The 18,410-nt window shown below is 44.8% G+C and overlaps 1 protein-coding gene across 1 annotated transcript in view; it reads left to right on the forward strand.

Moving 5' to 3' along the window:
* The first annotated feature begins 5,812 nt into the window (after positions 1-5,812).
* The window catches only part of Btnl9 (butyrophilin like 9), a 29,666-nt gene continuing 17,068 nt past the window's right edge, over positions 5,813-18,410 (forward strand). Inside the window, exons 1-5 of the mRNA XM_033757707.1 lie at positions 5,813-5,993; positions 11,018-11,152; positions 12,522-12,866; positions 14,969-15,275; positions 17,773-17,893. Coding sequence (XP_033613598.1) covers positions 11,041-11,152; positions 12,522-12,866; positions 14,969-15,275; positions 17,773-17,893 — 885 coding nt within the window. The 5' untranslated portion in view covers positions 5,813-5,993; positions 11,018-11,040. The remainder of the gene's footprint in view (positions 5,994-11,017; positions 11,153-12,521; positions 12,867-14,968; positions 15,276-17,772; positions 17,894-18,410) is intronic.

An 18,410-nucleotide genomic window follows, 5' to 3' on the forward strand; every position in this document is an offset into this window, starting at 1 on the left:
GTCAGGTGACTGAAGTCCTGACTCACAGCACTGGGGGATGACTATCCCCACTCCCAGGAAGGGACTAGACCAGCCAAAACCCTCACCTCCCACTCTGATGAAGAGGAATGAAGGGATCCCGGGCAACCTGCAATGCCCTGTCCTTAGACTTCTCCATTTTCTGTGGGGAACCCTGGAAGACCCTAGATTTCATGGGTAAGCTGATGAAGTTGCTGGCTGATACAGGGGCAGCTTACTCTGTTTTAATTTCTTTCTCTGGAAAACCCTTCTCTAGATCTATAGACAGAACTGGGATCGAGGAGGCCCCTAGTCAGAAATTTTTTAGACCTACTCTGACGTGTCAATTTGAAGTTCAAATGTTCAGCAAGACCTGTCATGTGAAGGTACAGGATCCTAGTAATGAATGTAACTGTACTGTAGACCTAGATTGTACCAATAAACTCAATAAAAAAGAAAAAAAAAGAGTAAGAGAGCTGGGGATTTAGCTCAGTTGTTCCACCATCTGCCTCACAAGCACAATTACCCAAGTTTTATACCTGGTACCAAAAAAAAAAAAAAAAAAAAAAAAAAAAAAAAAAAAAAAAAAAAAGAAAGAAACAAGAGTAAGAAAAAGGCATCTTTTAAATCTAGCACAGTATATAGTTAGTGCTCAGAAGACAGCAAACTGAGGAGGTTATATGGATTGGGAACAGTAGGTTGCAAAATTACCACTTACCATCGACTTCTCTAAAATCCGGGAGTGGTTTGTAATCTGACATCCCTGGTTTCTGTACTGGCAAGAATGGGGTGTTCCATGGAGACTGACAGGAAGCTGATATCCCAAAGTCTAGCAACCTCTTGATGTGAGGGGCTATCCCCTATCTGGCTTTCTGAGAGATAGGGTATTATCTAACCCACACAGGTGTGGCAGTTGACAAGAGCTCAGCCATCACTGGGGGGTGATAGGAAGCCAAACCCAGTAGATTAGTTTCGTCCCACACCTTAGGGAACTCTGCCTGAAATCTTTCCAATAGACCCTCAGGGCTTGTTCCCTCTGGGTTCTCTTACTCCAAGAGGAGATATTCCTGAGACAGAGCAGTGGTTAAGGACAGTTGGTTTGAAGGGAGTGAAATCTGAGGCTCTGTCGGAGTGAAGGAGATAGTAGCCCTCAGCTTATAAAGGAGGTGGCATTTCAACAAGGGGAATGGGAAGGCAGGTATCACCCAAGAGAGTAACTTGGTTTGGTCCCAAGCTTACTGTTCATTTGCCTGTGAGCAGGCAGTTCTGAACTGCTGTCATGGCCCCCCGGATGGGAATAGTTTGTGAGAAAAGCTTGCGGTGGGAGGGGGAACATTGACCTCTCGGCTCCAGTGTCCAACAGGAAGTGAACCAGTTCACCCTCTATTCCAGCATTCACTATGGGCTCCCAGGGGCCAAGAGAGAAGGAGCCCTGGCCCCTTAGTCTGAATTTTCCCTTTCTCCAGATGTGGGTAGGAGCAGTACCTTGGCAGAGGGTCTATGGGTGCATTCATTGTTCCAGTGCCCTTTCTCCTTGCAGTAGCCACATTGATTTCTGCCCAGTGTCAGACGTCCTGGTTTTCTGGGTACCTGCCCTGTAGCTTCCTGGAGTTGTGTCCTGTGGGGTCGGTGGCTGCTGCCTAGATCTTTCCTGTTTCTTGGCCAATCTTTCTGCCCTAGTGTTTCTCTGAGTCTTGGTTGTCCAAGACTTTCTGAGCCACTTCGAACAGCCAGGACATATTCATTCCCAGGAGCCATAATAACTTTTGTAGCTTTTTTTCTAGTGTCAGGGGCAGACTGGATCACAAAAGACATTCTCTTGAGCATTCTCAAGAGCAGAGTGGTTAAATGGGGTGTAAACCCAAAAGACTTCCTGACTTCCTGAAGTCACTCTTAAGAAGTTTGCAGGAGATTCTTCCGGTCCTTGAATCATACATATACCGCAAATTGGCAAGTCCCCAGTCCTCCTCCATCCAGAGGGCAGGAGATCCTCTGGGCTGCATTGTTCCAATGTGATGACTTCCTGGCAAGATCAGAGTCATTCCTGCATTGGGGGAGAGGCAATAGGAATGGTAAAGGAAGAGATGGAAGGGCTGGAGGCAGGCAAATCTGGATCAGTGGGACTAAGATGGTTATATGGGAGTGAAAGAAGGAGGACGGACTTTCTTGTTATCTGATGGTGGCAGGACCAATGGCAGAGCTTGTTTCTCTGGGGCCCGTACTCAAAGAGGGCAACAGGTTTTGGATACAAGTGCCTGGGAGTAGGTATCCACAGCACATGTCTTCACGCATGGAGGTGGGTGTTGAACTAAGCTGAGCCAGGAGTTTATGTATGGAAACTGGTTAGGGTTCCCAGGTTGTCCTGTGACAACTTTCCAAACAGCCTAAACTAGTGCAGGATCCAGGGAGCCCACTCTGAAGGAGGCCCAGTCCACCTCACAAAAGGTATGAAGTTTGTTCTTTGACATTTTGACTCCATAATCTTCAGGGAATCCTGAGGAGAGATTCTTCAGAATGTAAGAGCGGGGACTAGAAAGGTGGGAGGCACTGGACCCCATGGCCTCAAATTCGCAATACGAGAGAGAGAAGGGAGGCAGAGACAATAAGACACAGCCAAAAAAAGAAGAAGAAAGAAATAAAGAAGCCTGACATGGAGAAAGTGCCTACATCGTAGGGTCACCATAGATTTGCTTCTCTTTTGTCAGGACTTAGCGGGGCCAGCTCCACTTGAGGGGATGTCTGGAGCCTTGGTAACCATGCTGCTGTCTGAGGCAGCACTGGTATAGCCACTCTCTATAGACGTATAAATGCCAGAGGGCCAAGTATTTAAGAGGAGCCAGGCAGCAAAGCTGAGGAGGAAGAGGGGTTAGTATGAAGAAAGGGATTCTGAGGACAGTAGGATAATGCCTTCCCTGGACAGGATCAAAGGAATCAATCTAAAGAAGAGAGGCAGTAGGAAGGGAAAAGATGGAAAATAGTCTGGAGCCATCCACTGGTAGAAATAATCAGAAAGTGGAAGTGCCTAAGGATCCCTGTAGCATATTTGACTCTAGGCAGGTCAGGGGTTAGGGGAACTGGGAAGGTCAAAAGATGACAGAATAAGTGGACAATAAGCCGGGACCCAAAGTCCAGGTGAACCAAGAGGGAGGAGGAACTCCTGAAATGCCAGTTAGGGGGCTGACAGGCTGGAAATGGTGACCACAGTGGCCTGGAAGGACAGCACCATAATGAATCAGCTGTGGAACAGAATTTCAAATCACAGTATGGGCACTGAGAGGCAGAATAAGACAGGTGGCAGATAGGAGCCCTACCCTCAGAAGTAAGATATGTGAGGGAAAGGTAAAGGAAATAGTTGCCATAATAATCCAAGTTGCTGAGGGCAGAATGTCCATCCCAACATTCAACTACAGAACAAAAGTGTGAACCTAGCCTGCCTCAGCCAACATCCAACTTTAACAGGGGATCTAGGCAGCGCCTTTGTCAGGATCAATGCTTTCAGACAGAAAGGATCCTTCCCTCAGAAATAGACAGGGCAGACTTGCAATTGTGTTCGAGGGGTGACCGGAATGTCTCTGTGATCCCCTCAGTGACAGTGCCAAGATCAGATCATAGGGCCCTGGAACATCTCCCTTATAATCTGCTACTGAAGACAGGAGGGACCACAGCGAGGCTGGTCCACCTGAAGTGGTGATCTCGCTGAGGTGTCCAACTGTTATACTGAAGTGCTAGAGATTATAGAGAATCACCACACTCTGAGCCAAGTTTTGAGTCCTTTTTATTGTCAGCCAGTGGTCAAGAGCAAGATCTCACTCAGAAAACTCTTGATATAGATTCTGAAGATGAAGGAAACAGATTATGTTATAAACTCAGGAGAAGAGGTGACTGACTTCCCACTGCCATGCCCAAGGATATGACAGCCCCACCCCCTGCTTAGCCAGGGTCACGACCAGAGGTAAAACGCTGTCCACAGGAATAGCCATTATAGATAACTTTGACACAGGCAGGAAAGGCTGTTATGTCCCAGCCCTGGTAGGTTGAGGAACACCTGCTACCACCCTATCTTGGCCCCTAGACTCCTAGAGGTAACACATCCTCTGACCGATGCCTGGCAACCACCTAGCAGCCACTTCTCTACTTAAGTCTGTGCTCTCCTCCCACTCTACACGGGTTCCTGCTTGGAGTCAGCCTGCTTGTTGTGTCTGAGTGAATTAAACAGCTTCATGCGTTCATCCAAGGCAAGCCCAGGTGGTTTCTCTGCTCTCCAGGTCTCCACTACACCCACCCTGAGCCCACTTCTATAATCACTTTTGTTTTTAAGTGTAGTACTGGAGATCAGGCCCGGGGCCTCTTGAATGGTAGGTGAGTGCTCAACCATTCAGCTACACCACCAGCCCCTGTGGTCACAATTTTATGTTATATTTTCCTTTGCAAAAGAGCATTTATTTATCTGCTTTTAACTCTAGGGTGACTTTTCATCCCACCTTCTCTAGTACTTCATGCCGTGGGTGAGAATGGCCTTTGTGTTGAGGAAGGGGATACTCACCAGGCTTGGTCTAAGAGGTCCCAGCTTGCAGGCTCATTGACTGTGGTCACAGAAAAGAATTTTCATATGAACCTGAACATAAAAGCTTAGTAGGACAGTTTAAGGAAAAGTCCAAAACACATCTTCTCATGAGTTCTGACCTTTTCCCACGTTGTTTCAGCCTTATAAAAATATCAATACTCCTGGTTAAGTGGCCTTACCTAAGTCTTTTAATGGGATAGACCATTCTAGACCAAGAGGCCCTCCACTTCATTTTTTTTTTTTTTGACACAGGGTCTCACTATATAGTTGAGACTGATCTGGAACTCACTAAGCTGTTGAGTAGGCTGGTCTCAAATTCACAGCGATCCTCCTGACCCAGCCTCCTGAGAGCTGGGATTACAGGCGTGCACCACCACACCTGACAAGAGGCCCTCCACTTCAAAAGAATAGGGAACCTTTCTTCTGATCCCAGAATAGTTCCAGTTTATTCATTCTCTGTTATTCCATTTAAACCCCATATCTGAGAGTTGCTGCTCAGTCATTTTGGAGCCAGTGGCCTCTCTCGGGTCTTTATCTTAAATACACTGTCCTTGCTGAAAGTTTTATCGCTCTTCTCTTTATTTCTTACATCCAGTAATACATTCAGCCCCTTAAATTGCACATCTTTGTGCAGGCAGAAGTCCAAATTCCTGCCTTTATATGCAGGAGCATCTTCAAGTCTTCTACCTGTTCACTCAGATGCCAGGCACCTGCATAGGATTCTCTCAAAATATCTGGTATTTTGGGGAAGCAGAGGAAACCACACATGCTTGAGCTGCCCTGTGCCACAGCTCTGACTGGTGTCCTCGGGACAAAATCAGCATGGTGAGTAAACAGGGCTGGAGTTTGGTCAAAGTTGCAGCATAGCCTATCTGAGTGAGATGGAGTATTGCCTCCCCAAAATCCCAGCTGGTCCTGTCCAGGGATCCTGGGGAGCTTGCTGGTGCACTCTGTCTCTGTCTCTGTCTCTGTCTCTGTCTCTGTCTCTGTCTCTGTCTCTCTCTCTCTCTCTCTCTCTCTCTCTCTCTCTCTCTCTCTCTCTCTACTCTGAGCCTCTAAAGTTTATAGTCTGCTCTACAGAGCTCTCAGATACCTTTGCCCTCCTTCTGAGACCCTGCAGGAACATTTTCCATGGGAATTCAATCTGGAATTTTCCTCATAGGGACAGGATGTGACGGAGACTTCCTCGTTTTGTTCTATCTATCTCGGTGTTTATAGCAAAGGGCAGAGCCAACAGCATATGTCCTAAGGTAGAAGGTGGGAAATAATTCTGTCAGAAATGATCTGTCTCCCCGAACTCAGCTGCCAGCCCATGTCTAACAGCCTTAGCATCAAGAACTAAGATATTTCATAATAATCGTTATAATTTTGCACAGGAGGTGAGATCATCTGCACTCATCTGTTTTTTGGACCTTTTAATGCTACCTGAAAGGTATGTGATTTATCCTCCACACTTGGTTCAGCCTCCCTCTTTTAGAAATGGAGAGCAGGAAATGGTAGTGGGAAAAGCTTTTCAGTGTGGTTGAGACGAGATCCCCTTAGGCAGACACCCCCAAGGAGGCAGGTTTCGGAGGTGACCAATTTCCCTCTTAAATGAGGCCCTTTTCTTTCTCCCCTCTCCCTCCCCTTTTTGATTTCTCTCTCCCTCCCTCGCCCTTTTCCCCCTCTCCTTCTTCTTCTAGTCTTCCTTCTCCTCCTTCTTCTTATCTCTTCTCATTTTTCGTGGTACTGCAAATTAAACCCAGGGCCTGTACATCCCCAGGTATGTATGAATGAACCAATGAATGAGTGAATTTGATTTTGTGACAAGATCTCCAAATTTTAAGCTACTCATGCTGGGTTTGAATTTGTGATCCTCCTGACTTGGCTTGGTTGTGTCACCACACCCAGTCAAGGTTTCTTTCGGAGGTGATTCATCTCCCTTAGAGACCAAGAGGATGGAAATCCTTTCATGGGTCTGTTGAAATCAAATCAATGCATACCTGTGGGCAATAACTAGTGACTGCTGGGGACAAAGCATTATGGTAGGTGCCGGAGGGGTGAAACATGAGAAAGCATAAAGCTTCATCTTTATACTTTTCTTTTGGCAAAGAACATGAGAATACAAGAGAGACAAGACGCACCACTTACACAGTTTGCAAAAGTAGCAAAGCAAACAAAATACAACAAGACTCAAGAAGAGAGGGACTGGAAGTTGAAAGAACACTGGTGTTTAGGAATTAGAGACCAAGAGAAAGCAAGCATGGGGTTGGGAGCAAGGACAGTGAGAAGGGAAAGGAAGAAAGAGGAACAGGGAAGAGAGGACCGGCCTTGTGTGGGAGGAGGCTGGCAGATTTCCTCAGCACCAGTGTGCAGGAGCGCTGCTCCCTTTTATCTCCAGTCTGAAGCAATCCAGAGGCTCCCAAGACAGCAGAGGGTATGCACCCCACCAGCACGGCGTAGCTCAGTCTGAGGCCCCTTCCTGGCCATGTTTCCCTTCACTTGATTCTTTGTCTTCCCCAAACAGCCAACATGTCCATCCTCTCCTATTCTTTCCCTCATCACGACCAGAAACTGAAATCCATTTCAGTCATGGTGCACAGAGGTGGAATTGGAAAGCGTTCCCTCCAGAAGTGCACACCCCTCAGTCAGAGTTAGAGCCTGACACCGCAGCATGAGGTCAGAAAGGGCAGGCATCAGGTAGCAAGTAGGAAGGAGGCTGTTGTTTCAGGGGTGAGTGCTGCTTGGGGACCCTCCAAAGACACTGACTTCCCTTCAGGAAACTGTCAGACCACTTTCCTCCAAAGTAAAGGCTTTCAAGGCCATGTCTTTTAGTGTTGAACAAAGGGACTCAGCACAGGTGCCTCCTGTCTATGCAGATATTTTTGACAAAATCTCAGGGAGCCACTGGCATATTTTATCTGACAGTAGTGATATAGGAGATGAAATATGAAAACATTATATCTCCTAATCTGTTAAATGTCTGATACTCCAATTTTGAGTTCTAGAAACAACAGAGGTTGAATAGAGAAATATTTATTGAGAGGATTCTGCTGAGAGGTGAGAAAGAATCAGAATGAGAACCCAGGGGCTCCACTATAAAGTTCTATAGGGCACAATTGTGTGAGTACAATGTGGATTAATGCTATTATAGCATTAATACTACACAGTTGCTTGGGCAATAGTGATCCAATGGGAAAGCAAGTCACATAGCAAGTGTATAAGGCATGAACAAAGAACTTCTCATGAGAGTTGAATCACTCATTGAGGTGACTGATGCCTACCTAGATTTTACTAGACCAGGTGTTCTCACTTATCTTATCTCTTGAGGGAATATGTAGGTCTGGTTCTTTTGTGGATATCTTGAGGCTTGGCCCCCAATTCATGTGTCTCTGGCCCAGTTGTAGTGTGTTTTCACCTTTTGTCCTGACTCTCAAGGGCTCAGCCCTGTCCAACTGCCTATTGTAATTTTTTCTTTTTTTATCTAACTTAGCTGTCTATGTCTTAAACTTTGCATTTACTGTTTGGTTGTTTGGTTGGTTGGTTGGTTGGTTGTTAGTTTTTTGTGGCTGACACCTTATGACCCTATCTCTTCTTTAGTGCACAAGATGACTATTCAGGGTGTGTGCTGCAATTTGTGGCTTGGAGGTTTCTAAGGGCAGTCATGGTCTCAGGCTGCAGGTGTGACCAAAGAGGGTTCCCAGACCTGATGTACAGAGCAGTTGGCGAGAATCTGTGTTGAAAGAAATACAGAACAAGGCTCTGGAAGCAGACAGCTCAGGAGAAACTCTCACTTTGCCACCTACTAGCTGTGTGTGCAGGGGGAAGGCCCTCAGCCTCTGTGCCTGTTTCCTTATTTATAATTTGGATTTATTAGCAACATAGTAATAATATTTGTGGTACAGGTAAATGCTCAGTAGGTAGGTAAGTGCTCAGTTTGAGTCGGCTTGTGTTAGTGTGACACATTCACCTTTGTGTGCACATACATCTGTACTTACAACTTCCTCTACCACAGCCTCTGCGATGGAAATCACATGGGTGTATCTCAACAAGAACTGGGGTTCCTCTAGCTAGTCCACAATTCGTGAGCACACTGCCCCAGTCCCTTAGACCCCTGATACATGTAGCCTCCCTAACTCAGGTAATTAGAGCAGGTGAGGCTGCTCATTCTGTGAGGCTGCTCATTCTGTGAGGCTGCTCATTCTGTGAGGCTGCCGTGCCCCTAGCTCTGGGGTCAGTCTAATGCCCCATCACCTCTCTGTAGGAGAACCCATGTCAACTCACCACCTGATACAATCCTTGACTCTCTCCTTAGAATCTAGCCCATCAAAAAGGATCTCTACGTAGTCTAGGCCCCTACTGCTTTGCAAGGTATTAGCTGGATGCTGATATGTCCCTCATGGCTCTGCCCTCATGGAACCCTAATCTGTGTGTACCGTCCGGACAAGAGACAAAAGCACAAAATGGAAGAAGGGACTAAAGAGGAGAAGAAAATACAAAAACCAGTATAGATTCTGCTAGCACATTCAAGATCCTTTCTACATTCAAGGTCTGTCATAGACACATTCCTGCTATCAGCCACAGAGGACAAGAGGTCAGACTGTCCAAACAGAGCCTTGATCCCTGTCCAAGATGTTGGTGTCAGTTATTGAGTGAATAATGATTTCCATAACCCAGCCATCAAAACAGCCAGGTCCCTCCAGAGAGGACTCCGACCTCTTCTTTAAGGAATCCATCTAATGCATAAACACAGGCACCTCAACTTGCTCCTCTGCCTTCCTCCTACACCCCAAGTGCCTAAGGCCACCATTTCCCTAACCCACTTATCTCTCAGGCCAGTGCTCTCCCTCCAATTGTATTCCTGTTAGCCAGAGTCTTTACCAACTCAGAGAACCCTTTTAATGTCCCCATTCTCATAGCTCTGATTGTTGCATGACCCACTGGCTTCTAACTTCCTTGACATTAATATTGCTGATGGTATGGCTAGGGCTGCGCTCTGACGGGACGCAAGCACTTGTGCCACGCCAAGGGTTTGCAGCAGGAAAACCAAGAGGGGAAAGTGGTGACAGGAAAAGTACCAATAAACTCAATGAAAATAAAAAGAATGCAGAAAAGGAAACTGAGGGAGTAGAGAATAGAAACACATTGTGGACCTTCTCTTGAGTGATGGGGTGAGGGGGAGAGAAGTGTCTTTGGAAGATGGAGAATGGGTATATGGAAGGTAGAGGGAGAAGGAGGCACTACTTTTATTCAAAAAGCATCTAGTTAAGCTGTGGGAGGCTTAACTACCTTCCAACTTGGCACTGATTTCTTCCATTGTTAAACAAAGAGGCTAAAGTTCATCCAGTTAAAAAAATTTACCCAACATCTCACAACTTAAATGGATGGAAATATGGAGAGTCTTGTATGAATCCTAGTATTCATAGGCCGCCACATCATGTTTTCTGGCCCCCGGATTGTGAGATATTGCCATAAGGCCCAAGGGGACATTAGAGAGGAGAATCCTTACGTGGGCCACAGCAGAGTGTCCAAGGATGGAGAATGGGTGGCTAGATGGGATGACTGCATCGTTGGGTCTGCTACAAACATGGGAAAGTGGCCAGGTCACCCACTTGGAAGCAACTCCTAAGGCCAGAGGCCTGGATAAGTGGCGTCCCAGGAGCTGCTGGAGTTGGCAGACAGCCACCAGGCACACACTTCATTTTGGAAGCAACAGAGCTCTGTTTGTTCCTCTCTTTTGTGAACATGATGTTCTAGGACAAAGAGGAGTTACAGCAAGTTTGGATCAGTAGTGGGGAGAAAGGTATATTCTGCAGAAGTTTCTTTTTGTTAAGAGAATGTCCCTAATTCCAGAGGTGGTTGGTGCTGAGCCATGACACAATTTATGGCTCTATTCCTGGATATAAACAATATGCCTTTCTCTGGTGTGAAAAACTATAATAGTACATAAGATCCTAGTGAGATAATTGACAATGTGAAATAGGAAGAAAGGGGCTAAAGGTGTAGGGAAAGTGGGAAGGGTAGGGGAAAGGTAATAAGGGAAAAGAAAAAATATGAGAAAATGAAAAAATGGAAATAAAGTGTTTGTAAATGGGAAGGGGATGAGGGGTGAAGGGAGGGCAGGGACAAGGGGAAAAAATGAGCACCAAGACCTGTCATGTAAAGGTACAAGATCCCAGTGATGAATGTAACTGTACCGTATACCTAAAATGTACCAATAAACTCAATTTAAAAGAAAAAACAATATGCAGCTCAGAGCCCCCTTTCTCTGGGGTCCTCCAGTTGCATCCACCTGCAACTTCATGAGTTTAAATAAGGCCAAAGAGGCTATTAACAGTGTTGCCTGGTAAAATTAGAAGCAGCTCACAGCATAAAAGGAGGCAGGTCCTGGGAACTCAAGAATCAGAAAAACGTAACAAGGTCTGATGGGCTAATTTCAGATGCCCTGTCATGCACCATCTCTTTGTCCCCCTCCAGGTGGCTCTCACTGCTTAGAACAGATGGCAAACTTCTTAGTATCCATGGAATGTTTGAAGCGAGTACCTCTGACCAGCAGTCTCCTGATCCTCACCCACCTCCTCCTCTACCTGCAGCTTGGAAAGGCAGACTCAGGTAGCACATCCTACCTCAATCATCTGCAGTCCACCCATTCAGGACTGAGCATCCCTCCCCATGCACCTCTTACTCCCTAAAGGCTGAGATATGACGACAGTGCACTGTGCCTTGTCAGTTGCTAAAATTCACAGATTTCCATCCCAGTAGTTTAAAAGCCAAGGCTATGCAGTCCTTCCTGTCCATCCATCATTTTGCCAGCCTCATCACACTTTCCAGGATCTTGAAGTCCACGGGTATAGCACAGGAAACTCCTCTTAGTCTGTGTTTGCACTGAGCCAGGTGGCAAATATTTCAGTGTAACATTTCTTCAGAGTCAAGATGAACATTCTCCAGGAAGATGACTGGTGGAGGATAAACTGAAACAGGGTGTATCCAGGGAGAGAGCCGGACATCACATGTGTGGGAAAGACCGCTGGAGAGACCCGGGAAGGGAACATGGTAGGAAGGTGTTGAGGATTCACCTAATTTGTAACAAATCTCAAATGGCACAAAGAAGGACACAACTCTATGATCTGTAGGCAAAGTGAAGGCACCTAAGGTGGTTGAGCTGCGGGAGGAGGTACTAGTCGAGCCTGAGCAGAAGGAAGCACACTAGTTTGGAGAGAATAGAGGGGCCACATGGAGGTACCATGGAAGGAAAGAATGACCAAATGAAAGATCAAGACCAACCGGAATTTGGTTGGTCTCTACCTATGAAAACCCATGGAGCAAGGAGCATATATGTTATTATTTTTTTTTGGCCTTTATAGGGCGTATATATATGTATTATCATAAAAATTGGAGGGCTGGGAATTTAGCTTAGTGGCACACTGCCTGCCTGGCACTGTGAGGTCCTGAGTTTGATCTCTGTACCAAAAAAAAAAAAAAAAAAAAAAAAAAAAAATTGGAAAAGAAAAGAAACAAAAATAAGAAAAACCTATCCCCATCATGCAGAAATTCCCACCATCAACACTTTGTTTTCTCTCCTTTTAGACCTTTTCCTTGAGCATCTATGCAAATAGGTAATTTTTTTGCTCAATGGCATAGTGTACATTTTATTTTTGAGATTTGGTCTTTTTGGTGAATGATTGTACTCATTTCTTTAGCCATAACTGTCCACAGAAGAACTCTGGCACTGTGGTTGATTCAAAATAATAATCATTCTAGGACCACAGACTATCCACTGGCTGTCATGTCCCATGTGTGTTTTAATCTATTTTTCATGGTATCTTTTTTTCAAGAAACCAGGCCAGTTTTCCTTGCAGAGTGTGTTATCTTCATCATTCGAATGATTTATTGTAGATTTTTGACCTGTAAAAAGGTATGATAAAAAATGATATTTGAAAGTATATTGATTATGGCTGTGGTTCTGGCTTTGTCATACTAGAAGTCAAAGTGATAGGGCCTGGGGAGTCTGTGCTGGCCCTTGTTGGAGAAGAGGTGGAGTTCTCATGCCACTTGTCACAGTACATGGACGTGGAACACATGGAGATCCGCTGGTTCTGGGGCCTGGCCTCGGATGTGGTACATCTATACCAGGATGGGCAGGAGCTCTTCGGAGAGCAGATGGTGCAGTTCAAGAACAGGACCAAACTCTTCAGAGATGAAATGGCCACTGGAAGCGTGATCCTACGGCTGCATAATGTGGTACCCTCTGACCAGGGTCTATATAGCTGTCGCTTCCTCTCCAGTAACTTCTCTGGTGAGGCCATCTGGGAGCTGGAGGTAGCAGGTAAGTGCCTAGCTGAGTCAGCAAGGTCAAGAAAAAGGATCAGTTTCTTAAGAGCTGCTTTTCTCAGGTATAGAATCATGCGAAATATCCTTAATTTTACATAAGGCCATTAAAAAATGAAAGTATTGGGCCAGCTGCAATAGAACAGAACAGAACAAAGAGTTCACACACACTGTAACTCTTAAACATGAAGATAATTATTATGTATAATGAGAGAAAGGCAAATTAAATCTACTTCAAAATGTAAATTTTTACCTTTCAAACTGGATAAAATTCAAAAGTTCCATGACACTCTTTTGGTGGCTCTTGGGAAAGTGGTTTTCTCCTATCTAGTTAGTGGACTTCAGTCAGGAAGCACTAGGCCATGGGGCCTAACAGAATTCTCTGTCTACCTTCCTTGGATACAAAAATCCCACCTCTAGGAATTTACCTTCAAGATATACCTCTATAGCTTCCATCATGTAGCAGTCTAATCTGTGTAGTGGTACTTCTAATTGCAAGTGAGTGGGAATTGTCCAAGCATAGGACCTCTATATGGTCCAGCCACATAATGAATATTGGAAATAAGCCTGCAGACACAAATTGTTGGTGCACATAAGAAAGCACTTAGACATCAAGAAATTTCAATGAGATATTTTATTTCTGCAGAGGTTATAAGCCTGAGGTAGCAGGCACATAGGACAAAGGAGGGTCGCCACTTTTATCCCTAAAGCAGGAGTAGCAGCTGACTTTTAAATTCATTGGCTGAATTCAAAGTCTTACAATACTTCCTCTCTAACTCAAATGGTGCAAGGTAGGGTGGGGTGGGGGTTGGTGTGTTGTTGAGTAAATTAGAGAGAGGGCGTGGGGCTTGTACAAGTCTTGAAAATCTTGAAAATTTGGACAAATCTTGAAAACCAGCTGTGTTCTGGAAAACGTACATAGTTACTATCTCTTGAATCTCAGGGTATCAATGGGTATGGCTTGGAAGTGGATAGTGGGTAGATGGCCAGGTCATTTAAAGCCCAAATTTTGTAGCTTTGGCCTTGTGCTTTGACAGAAATGACAAAGCCTGTTTCTTACATGAGTTTTTCGTACTCTGCAGCTGGAAAGTGAAAAGTATTTCAGTGAATACCTGTGGAGCGATTCCTAAAATGTATTCCTAAAAAAACAAAATCAAGACACATAAGAGATTTGGTAATGTGTTACATTTTTGCGTGTGGGGAAGAAAGAACATTGAAAAAGGTAGCAAGTAAAAATATACTAGAAACTAATAAAATTGATGACTTAAGGATGAGGGGATTTAGGAGAATAAAAAAGGATGCAGAAAGCTAGAGACACATATTTTATATAGCATTGACTTTTTTAACCCAGGGCTTTCACATTAATTTATATCCACAGCCCCCCCTCCCCTTTGAGACAAGGGCTTGTTAAGTCACTAAGTTGCCTTGGCTGGGCTTGAAATTGGGATCCTTCTGCCTTGACCTCCCAGAATGGTGGGATTACAGGAATGTGCCACCACACTTGGCTCAGGATTGACATTTAGATGATATTAATGGTTTGCATATTCAAAACACACGACTGTGGATGTAGCTCAGTGGTAGAGTACTTGCCTAGCATATGCAAGGCCTAGGTTTAATTCTTGGCTGTGCAAAAAATATAGATAGATAGGATAGATAGATAGATGATAGGCAGACAACCAATGAGTAAGTGAGCTACATGAGAAAGGGGGAGACAAAGAAGGACATATAAAATACAAGAATTTTAGCTTTAGTGAGATTCAAGAAAGAGAGGCAACCTATTGATTTGGGATGAGATAATTCTTTCTAGGGAATTGTCCCTTGTATAACTAAATGCCAGTATTCTTCCCCAAATAACTTCATCTCCATATTTCCAAATGTCCCCACAAGGTGATATAGCACTCTCTTATCAATACATGCCACCACAACCTAGAAAATAATTTGCAATTGGTTGGGGGAGATACTGTAAGACCACACATATTAAGCACAGACGCGGTTCCTGATGTCTCATGGTGACTGCGAATGGTGAAAATTATGTTGTAGACATCATGTACAACTTCTGGGAAGGAGTCTGAGCTTTCTCACTCTTTATGCATCTCCCAGGACTGGGTTCAGACCCTCACATCTCCCTTGAAGGCTTCAAGGAAGGAGGCATTCAGCTGAGATGTAGCTCCAGTGGCTGGTACCCAAAGCCTCAAGTTCAGTGGAGAGGCCATCAGGGTCAGTGCTTACCTCCAGAGACTGAAGCCATCGTCCAGGATGTACAGGGCCTGTTCCGTCTGGAAACATCTGTGGTTGTCCAGGGGAGAGCTCACAGGAGTGTGTCCTGCTCCATCCAGAACCCCCTGCTGATCCAGAAGAAAGAGTTTGTGGTCCAGATAGCAGGTCAGTTGTATGCTCACTCACCCTTGTATTCCTAAGCATAGTGTTCTTCATGTCCCTTGACCCAAAGGTAGTCTGTATGGACATAACAGTAGTAAGGCCTGGCTGAATAAGGGATGAGTTGACCTTGATAACTGATTTTAGCAACTTGGACATCAGAAACTCACTGTGAGCACAACTGACAATCTAAGTAGTAAGTAGGCAAGGGTTCAGAGAGTCATCATTTCTGTGAGAAAAGCCATGAGGTAAAGCCCATAAACTACTAGTCAAAGAGCATTAGTAGAGGTACATGCTCCTAATTTCACCCTTCAATTATTTAATGAGCACCTACAATATGCCCCAAACTCATACCCTCATTTTCCCAGTTTTGTGGGAAAGGCAGATAAAGAATATGATTAAATCACATCATAAATAAGGAGATGGGAGATGCTAGAAAAATAGGAAAGGGGGCCAGATGTGGTGGTGGTGGGGTCTCTCTATGATCTGTAAAAAGGTAACTTGGGGAGGCAGATGTTTAGTCAATGAGTTGAAATTTAGATCATTGTTTAGTATCAAAATCTTTCAAGAGGGCCGGGGATTTAGCTCAGCGGCACAGCGTGTGTCTAGAAAGTGTAAGGTCCTGAGTTCGATACCTGGTACAACAACAACAAAACAATCTTACTAAAGCCAGGTGTGGTAGCACATGCCTGTAATCCCAGTGCTCTGGAGGCTGAGGCAGAAGGATCAGTGTGAGTTTGAGGCCAGCCTGGACTACATAGCTAGTTCAAGGCCAATCTAAACTACAAAGTGAGACCCGGTCTAAAAAAACAAACAAAAATCTTATCAGACCCCTCCTGAAGGGTTTAGTAGTGCTAGTTCCAATTGTTTTAAGTTTCTTTCTCTATACTTCTCCCCATCCCCACCCCCAGTATTGGGGATTGAACCCAGGGCCTTCATACTGAGCTACATCCCTGGCCCATTGTCTGCTTGGTTTTTTTGTTTGTTTGTTTTTTGTATTTTGTTTTTTAAATCTGAGACAGGATCTCCTTAAGTCACTAAATTCCCTGGGCTGGACTCTAACTAACAAACTTCCTGCCTCAGCTTTGTGCTAGGATTACAGGTGTGTACCAACACTCCCAGCTAATCATTTAAAATTTTGAGGGTAAATCCAAGCTATTGACCATTTTTCACATCAGTCCAAATCAATAATTATATTATTGTAGCAGAAAGAAATCTCTCTCTCTTTTTTTTTTTTTTTTTTTTTGTACTGGGAATCAAACTCAGGTCCTTGTGCTTACCAGGCAGGTGCAGTGTCTCTGAGCTACATCCCCTGCCCTCAAATCTCTTCTTTTGATATAGACAAGCAAAACAACGCACTGCATGCATGGTCTCAAGATAAGTAACTTGTCCTCAAGTAGGAGAACTTGGCAGCATCATGTGTCAGAGTTCACTTTAATTTCCCATTGAGCCAGGTATTGTCGTGCCTGTTTGTAGTCCCAGCTACTCAGGGGAAAGGCAAGAGGATCTCTTGAGCTCTTGAGTTTGAGGCTATACTGGTCAACACAGCAAGATTTATGGTTCTTGCTCTTAACCCCCACACCTGTGCTCCTGTGCTGTGCAAACCATCAATGGTGAGGGACCAATCCATCGTGTCCCGAGGCCTTTGTACAATATAACAAAAACACACTTCTAGGAAAGTAAAGTGTAAAAACAAAAGACCACAGTTGCTAAGTAGACTAAGCCAGTCAGAAAATAATAAATTCAGAATGATTCTGTGGTGGGAAAAATTACTTCCAACTTGTTAGATTTAGATGTTCCGAATTTGAGGTATTATCGAGGAATTAAGGAATTAAGTCCCCAACAGAGTCTCCAGGAGTTTGTTGGAAAGAAGGATAATAGCTCCTGGATTTCCAGGAGGGGTCCCGAGTGGGTGGCTACTGAGGCTCTTTTCATGGTGATTTATACAGCAAAATCACAATGTGATGCACAATGTGGGTCAAACTGCAATCAACCTATAGCATTACAAGTATAGTCACTTAGCTAAATATGCATCCAGTAGGGAAGTGGAGTGCGTAGCAAGGGTACATGGTGAGCACGGTTCACCATTAACTTTATTTTATACATAATCCTTAGTCATAGAAAGAAAAAAGTCATCCCTGGAAAAGGAGCTCAGTTGTTCTGGGCTCCCCCATCTACACGTCTGGTGCTATCTGGGCTCACTGAATCAGGTGGTGCTAATCACAATACAATCTCAAGCTGTTGTTTATTTCTAGGGAGGCTTGAGGACCTGGCTATTTTGTCTCCATCTCAAGGCTTGGCTCTTTTTACACTCACCTCGAGCCACAGTCGGTGTGTCTCGTCTTCTGCACTAACTCCCTCAAGGGTTTGATCCTTCCCTGACTGACTATTGATTTCTGCCTCACTTAGCTGTCTATAATAATTTGACTTGTGAGAAGTACCCAGAACAGCCAAGTCTATTAGAGACATAAAGTAAATGGTGGTTGTAGGGCGGGGGTTGGGGCTGCTGTCAGTGTTTAATGGTTTAGAGTTGCAGTTTTGGAAGACGAACGAGTCCTGGCAATGGGCGGCAGTGACAGTCGCACGAATGCTGTGAATGCAATTAATGTCACTGAAGCGCACTCCAAGAACGGTGAAGATGAGGGCTGTGTAACAGGCACTCTGGAAGGCTGAGGAGGCAGGAAGATCTCAAGTTTGAGCCCAGCATGGGCAACTTTACCAAACTTCGTCTCAAAATGAAGAAGAAGAAGAGAAAGAGGAAGGAGGAGGAGGAAAAGGAGAAGGAGGAGAAAAAGAAAATAGGTTTGTGGGCGTAACTCAATGGTACAAGCCAGTGTCTCATCTGGGTGAGAATCTGAGTTTGATGACCAGCACGGAAAAAAATTCTAAAATGATAGGTGTTTTGGTTATGTTTTGCTCAGTACATTGAAAATTGATAAAATGTGTTTTTAAAATATCCGTAGCGCCGGGGATTTAGCTCAGTGATTCTGCTACCTGCCTCCCATCTCTGACGTGGGCCACGGATTTAGCCTCTGAAGTAGAAGCAGCATTTTTGTTTTTGGAACCAGGGTTTCAGTCTGTAATTCAGATTGGCCTTGAACTTACACGGACCCTTGTACCTCACCCTGCCGAATGCAGGTCCCACCCTTGGCAGAAGCACCATTAA

This window comes from Fukomys damarensis, unplaced genomic scaffold, assembly GCF_012274545.1.
Source record: "Fukomys damarensis isolate Sample0158 unplaced genomic scaffold, DMR_v1.0_HiC HiC_scaffold_31, whole genome shotgun sequence".
NCBI lineage: Eukaryota > Metazoa > Chordata > Mammalia > Rodentia > Bathyergidae > Fukomys > Fukomys damarensis.